General features: G+C 41.8%; 2 protein-coding genes across 10 annotated transcripts in view; one reads left to right on the top strand and one right to left on the bottom strand.

The window, feature by feature from the left end:
* The window catches only part of fam49a (family with sequence similarity 49 member A), a 36,799-nt gene extending 35,328 nt beyond the window's left edge, over positions 1 to 1,471 (top strand). For 6 of the 7 annotated variants that reach the window (XM_025899030.1, XM_005449877.4, XM_005449879.4 and 3 more), the window contains one exon: positions 1 to 1,469. This exon is cut by the window's left edge. The gene's annotated coding sequence lies outside the window, so the exon portion shown is untranslated. The other variant, XM_019353497.2, reaches the window with a different exon arrangement.
* Positions 1,335 to 6,552, bottom strand: part of fbxo16 (F-box protein 16) — an 8,859-nt gene continuing 3,641 nt past the window's right edge. For all 3 annotated transcript variants that reach the window (XM_025899027.1, XM_025899028.1, XM_025899029.1), the window contains 7 exons: positions 5,983 to 6,018; positions 5,588 to 5,794; positions 5,326 to 5,490; positions 4,945 to 5,213; positions 3,739 to 3,850; positions 3,165 to 3,402; positions 1,335 to 2,267 (listed from right to left, as the gene is read on the bottom strand). In XM_025899027.1, the coding sequence (XP_025754812.1) occupies positions 2,203 to 2,267; positions 3,165 to 3,402; positions 3,739 to 3,850; positions 4,945 to 5,213; positions 5,326 to 5,490; positions 5,588 to 5,794; positions 5,983 to 6,018 (1,092 nt within the window). In that variant the 3' untranslated portion in view covers positions 1,335 to 2,202. The remainder of the gene's footprint in view (positions 2,268 to 3,164; positions 3,403 to 3,738; positions 3,851 to 4,944; positions 5,214 to 5,325; positions 5,491 to 5,587; positions 5,795 to 5,982; positions 6,019 to 6,552) is intronic.

Genomic DNA, 6,552 nt, shown 5'->3' with positions numbered 1-6,552 from the left:
ACAATCATTCTAAAGGTGGACGTTTGTGTCGCAGGGAAGGGCTGAAGACTAAAGCAGGGAGGGATGTTTCTCTCTCTTTTCTGTGTTCAAACTCCAGCACCCTTTGAATGAAACCCACTGTGAACATGAAACCTTACTTTGCACGTCCCGTGAGATCCAGCGTGTCAAAGCTGAGGAGTGCGACTGATGTGAAGTCGGTGAAAGAAGTCGATGAATCCACCGCGATTTACTCAGTCGTGTTTGACTTGCGTGACAATAATTGTGTGTTTTGCCATCTTTTCAGTGACTTTTAATCTGCGAGGCTTTGCTGTTGAACTTTCTTTAAAAGAAAAGCCAAAAATGTCTTTAATTTTCTGAATAAATTCTGTTTTTCTTGGAAGGATTTCCCACTTTTGTTTTTGAGTCTCTTTAAGGAAAGAATTGAATAACATTTCCCCGTGACTCTACGGGAGGTGATTTTTGATCATGTGTGAATTCATCACGGTCTTGTGAACAATTCCAAGACTCGCGTCTGAGAAAACAAACTCAAATCAAACATCGGAGTGTATGGTTATTGTCACTGATCATGGCCTGTAGCTCATTCTCCTGCTGTAGTATTAGACGAATGGTTCACTCTGATTATGGGGGATTTTTTCCCGATTATCTCCAAGCAGAGCCTGCTCACAGTCGGTTGGACAATCTGTGCTTTAATTTTAGTTTTAGTTCATTTGTAATGTCATCTGATCGCCGGTGCATCAGGACAGCACGTATATTATACGAAGCAACAAATCCTTGTACACAGCAGTCAACTTTTACTTCTTTTTTTTTTATCCACCTGCTGTAAGCTCTGTTGTTTGAGCCTTTTTACAACGTGACCTAATCACAGTAATAACTGTGTCATCCACTGAGTGACGATTAACCCCTGCGGTGTCTGTGGCTCATTGCGAAGCGCCACATTTGCCTTAAAAATCTGCCGTGGGCCGACACGTGTTAGTAACTGTGAAACATCCACGGTTTTACTTTATTTTGAATCCAAAAGCCATAAATACACTCCTGGTCTTTAATATTCATCCTCTGATTAGTTAACAGTAAACTAACACTGTCTTTCATATAAGTTTCTTTCTCTTGTATTTAGTAACATATACATACATTTTAGATGCCATGTTTATATGCAACGAGTGAAAGCTCGTTTGAAGCCGGGCTGTGCGTATGAGAGTGATATTTCATATCTGACTGATGTGGATTTTTTTTATTTAAAAAAATGACATTGTCTGTCATAATTGATGTACACGAGGCTTCCCTCTTTGCTACTGTGTGTTGATAAGTTCTTTTGAATACTGATCAAAATCAGTTACTTTGTCTCAAACTGACATTTACTGTTAAGTATTTCTGGAGTTCAGACTCACTGGTGTTAGAAATGGCTTTTGCTGTGTTATTGCATATTGAATGGGACGTGTGGACTGGATAATAAAGGTGGTACATTTCTTACACACATCGTTTGTTTTGGCGTTCTTGTGTTACAGCTGATTATAACTGTCAGCAATTTTAAAGTGTTCATGTTAAACGTATTAAAACCTCAGACTGTATATAAAATGTGGAATGCTGTTTTGATGGTTTAAGTTTTTCAGATTAAAGTCCTGTCGTTTTTAAATTTGGGTAAATATTTGGACAAACGTGTGAGCTAATGAGTTAACTTTACCACTAAGTAGCTAGTCTCATTAGCATGGTGCATTTCTAATTTGCTGATCTGGGCTAGCAGAAAGTAGACTTTAAATATTCTTGGTGTCCATTATTATGAGAGCCCAAAGAGCTGCTGGAGTCATAAAATCATCAGGAAAGTATTAATTGTTGTAACAAATCAAGTGCGTATAGACTCAATTTTTGGTAGTGCAAGTTTAAGGCAATTCCACATTTGTCACCTTTTTGACCCAGAAACTACATTTATGATGAGTCTGATCAAAAAGTTAATTTGCCCATCCCGTCTGTTAACACAGTGAGGCTGATAACACAGTACTAATGCTGAAATACATTTGAATTACTGTCTAGAAAAAGCTGACATTGTCTCTTTGTCATTTCTCTTATGGAATTAAATGTCAAATATTTGTCTTAATCATCCATCTGTCTACATCTAGTCAGGGTTGCACACTGCATGTGCAGAAAGATTCGAGCTCCAGGTCTTGAGGTTGCAGACTGTACTTCCGTTTTCCTCCAGGAGGGGGCGGTCTACTTCTTCTCTTGCAAATGTGAGGCAGACGCAGTCCAGGGCTGAACCTCAAACAGGGGTGTACCTACAGTCAGTAAATACAGTTTTTTAAGACTGGTGACACCTCCACCACTTCTCACACACACTGTTCCTCCTCTGCTTCTCAGACTCTTTGCAGCTTTTGTTGGTGTCATCTTTCAGCACAGCCGTGCTGACTGTACACGGTGGACAGGCTTAAATCGATCAAATTATATCACACCAGTACACCAAAGATCAGAGCTATACAGAATAGCTGTATAGAATAGGGAGGGGTGGATTTTATAAATCCACCCCTCCCTTGATTTTGGAGTTTAAGAAACATCTGCTTAATTATTTGCTTTTTAAAAAAACAAATAAAAAAAAAACCAACAAAAAAAACTAAACAATATTTGTTTGTTTACCTTCATAAACTGAAGAATTGTTTCTGAACATGTTCCATTCTTAAGCTAAATTTTATCCACTCAGCAAACAGGTGAAGTAACACTATGAAGCAGATCTCTCATGTTAAGTAATATTTCACCAAGGACCAGGTTAGAAGTTTGATGCCGGCTGCATATGTAAATATCAATCACCATTCGGGCATGACATTGTCAAATACAGCAGGAAAGGGACAGGCTGGGGGTGGGTTGCAAAGCAGTTTGCAGATGTGCCACAATTGTTAGGCTAAAGCAAAACATGCCCAGTATGAGACCTACCTAACTTTTTGTACAAGCGCACAAAGAGTATATTAATATTTTGCAGTACAGAGTAACTGATTAATCTCAGCATTTGGGAGCGAGACCAAACACATTTCCAGTTTTTCAAACAGGGTCAAACTGCACGCAGTCACTTTCCTGCAGAGGCAGTGATTTTGAACCTACAGTTTGCCCTGAGGGGGTTTCTTGTTGCTGTGGGGTTACATCATACTCAGGCCAGAGGAACAGCAGGAACTGTGAAAACTTACTGGGAACGCTCCTGTGTGAACGCTGGAACGCCCTGAGCGCTTCCACGCTCACCCGAGGCACCGGCGTCCTCGCCGGCTTCGGACGGATCCCGGCGTTCCACTGGGATAAGTGGAGCAGGCTCTCAGCAGCCTCCGCAATGACGAGTTGATCAGTGATACTGTGCGATGTCCACGTGGGGTGAGTTTGTGTCTGATCATGAGGAAGACGGTGGGGTCTGCTGCTGGAGCTGAGGAACATCTGAAAGAAGAGATGTGACCTCATAGTAACTTCAACACAGTCTAAGTGTGGTGTGTTGTATAGTGCAAACCCAGATCTTAGATAATTATACAGTAATTCCACCAAGGCCTGAATATTAGATGCAGCAGTGTCCTCTATTTCACCCTCTCCTCCACCCTTCTCTCAAACACCATCATCAGCATAATTTGCCTCCTGCTGTGCAAATGCTGTTCCATAATGCATGATGCCTGCTGGATGCACAGTCTCCAGAGATTTGTCTCCGTTTATTATCTCCCTATGATTAAGACAAGGAGGTCACAGCCATATGGCATTGATGATGAATGGGGAGTGGTTTACCAGCGATTTGGCTTTGCGTAGTTTATAATTTGCTTCAGAGAGTGTTTTCTTTTTCCCATCATCCGCCTTTGATGTGTTAGTGCAGCAGGTGGAGGCGCTGTTTCTCATCTGCCTGGAGAGAGACAGCAGAGTCAGTAAAGGGGAACAATTATGCATGATAATGACATCAGTTTATCTACAAGTGAACACTGTGATGAAAAAGCTCAGCTCTCAGACAGTTGTGAGGCAGAAATCGCCCCACCCACCACCTATTCAAACAGTCTCATGAGGGGCAGCCTCAAGATGAACGTCGAAAACTGAGAATCATGAAAAGTTACTCAAGTTCAAATTAGTTGATCAACTATTAAGCCCAGGCAACACCTGCCGACTCCTGCACTGCCACTGCAAGGTGAGTTGCAAAGGGTTCCTCCAAGAGCTCTAAATAAATTAAAATGCCCTTCTGCAATATTCTGGTCTTTGGGTTCTCCCAGACCTGAAAAACACCGTGGTGAAAGCACGGTGTGAAGAAAAACCTCTGATGTTACCCTCTCTCCACAAAGTGGTCTAAAATTTCCTGGACGAGCCCCCAAATATGATATAACCCGGCTTAAAATTTTCTAGTTCCTATTTGGATATAATGTTGATATAATAAATATTGGTCCCCATTTGAACCAAAGATAAGGACAAAGCAGTTTGTGCTTCAGAGGCTGTCTACTCTAGGACTGACGAGTTTCTTTCACTTATCATGTGCCGTTGAAAACCACTGAGGCATTTACCTGGAGCTGTCAAAGCTCTTTGTGTTGTTAATGTCCATCATTTATATACATTTTGGGCAGATGGCTTGGTTCTGCTGTAGGTCTCTTCCTGTTGAAGGGGAACTTTTTCTCTCCACAGACACCTAGTGCATGCTAACAGGACACTCTTTGGGATTTATAATATTCTTTAAGGTCAAATGGACTGGTTCTTATATAGGACTTTTCTATTTCTCACTACAATTTAAACACATTCATACTCCAACGGATGCACCAGAGAGCACCTTAGGGTTAGTGTCATGCCCAAGGACTTTTGGCAGATTGGAGCAGACGGGGATCAAACCACCAACCTTCCGATTAGTAGGTGACCCACTCTACCACCTGAGCCACAGCCACCATGGGGCTGTCACTATAAAGAACCTTAAAGCCTCATTAATGCTAGACGTGATTCAGCAAATGTTCCCTGCTGTCTTACGCTCTCAGCCCCTGTTCGATGGGGTCCAGATTGTCCAGGTAGTTGAAGCGCAGTGTGTCTTTGGGACGTCTGTCAGAGTCTCTCCATGGTGGGGCTGCACCTGGCTGCTTCTCCTTTCTCAATCTTGTGCTGGAGCTGCTTCCAGGTTGCTGCTTGGTGGATGCTGGACACTCCTCCAACCTGATGGCGGCTATTTCTGACAGCTCTTTGTGACCATGGCTTGCTGCTGCGATATCTGGAACCACAAACTGCTGCTGTGATGAAGCACTCTGGAAAAAAAAAAAAATTTTTAAAAGCTAGATTTTAATAATGTTATCTTGTTTTATCGAGTTGTTAAACAAAGGTAGGATAATTATTTAAATCTCTTCTGGATCTCCTAACCTGCAGGAGGCTCAGCCGCAGCTCCTGGACTGTCTGGATGTAGTGTCTCTTCCAGACGCCCTGCTCAAATGGTGTCGGGGAGAAGCTGAGGAGCCAGCCGAGCCTCAGACACTTGGGCACCCACAGCTGGTCCAGCTCCACAATGCTCTTCCACTGCCAGCTCACCTGCACACGGAGGATCGAATCATTCATTTACCAGACTTCTTCACAAGAACAAGGGTCAAAACTTCACGTCATTCATAATTAATGAATCCACGTGTACCTGGGCACATCGACAGAGGCTGCGTGGGTCCAGGAAGGAGAAGAGATAGAGGGAGAGGGCTCTGGGGAGCAGGCGGGTGAAGTCTGCGGCCTGCAGGGGGAGCTGTCTGCTCACACTGAGACTCAGGAACCTGAGCTGCTCCACTGAACAGCTCAACACCAAGTCCTGCAGCACCGCCTTCCTCTGACTGTCAGACCACCTGTCAAACTGGTAAAGACATGAAAGAATACAGCAGAAAAGCCTTCTTCAGCTGAACTGAATCAAATGGAAAAAGAAGTCCGCAGTGAGCACAGCATGGTTTCTAACTGCTAACTGGATTTGTGTGGGCTTCAGCTCACGCTGGGATCACTGTAAGGGCGCATTAGGTGCTTCTTCATTCATCTGCTCACACATACCCACTTTGCTAGAAGGCTTCGTCTCTCTTCAAACACCTACAATGAGACAACAGTGACAAAGGTTGACAACTATACTATACAAAGTATTTAGTTTTAAAGTTTTTAGTTGTTTAATCTTTTGAGAAACATGGTATTTATGGAAGACCAACACCGTCAAACAGAAAACAAAGATAATAAATAATAAATAATAACACAAATATCAATGTCACATTTTTCAAATCAAAATTTTCTGTGTTTAATATTTTTTGCATATTAATTTAGATATTATTGCCTGTCTAGATCGTCCACAGACATTATTATGAATTCCTGAATTCCTGCTTTGTGACTGTGTTTACTAAACACATCATATGTTAAAAAAAATTAAATCAAATTGCCGGCATAAACAGGAAGCAATAATTTAAAGAAAAATCTAAATATATAAACTCTAAGGCTTATTTATTTAAATAATCAGTCATTAAGGAAAATTTACTTCATATAAACTGAATGTATGCCAAAAGTAAATTCAAGTCAATTTACATGTAATCAAATGATTTTAAGTCAAATTATTGTGGCTAATTTTGGGGGTTTCAA

Source organism: Oreochromis niloticus, linkage group LG15 (assembly GCF_001858045.2).
Source record: "Oreochromis niloticus isolate F11D_XX linkage group LG15, O_niloticus_UMD_NMBU, whole genome shotgun sequence".
In the NCBI taxonomy this organism is placed as follows: Eukaryota; Metazoa; Chordata; class Actinopteri; order Cichliformes; family Cichlidae; genus Oreochromis; species Oreochromis niloticus.
The sequence above is the reverse complement of the archived record's forward strand: the minus strand, read 5'-3'. Positions and strand labels throughout refer to the sequence as shown.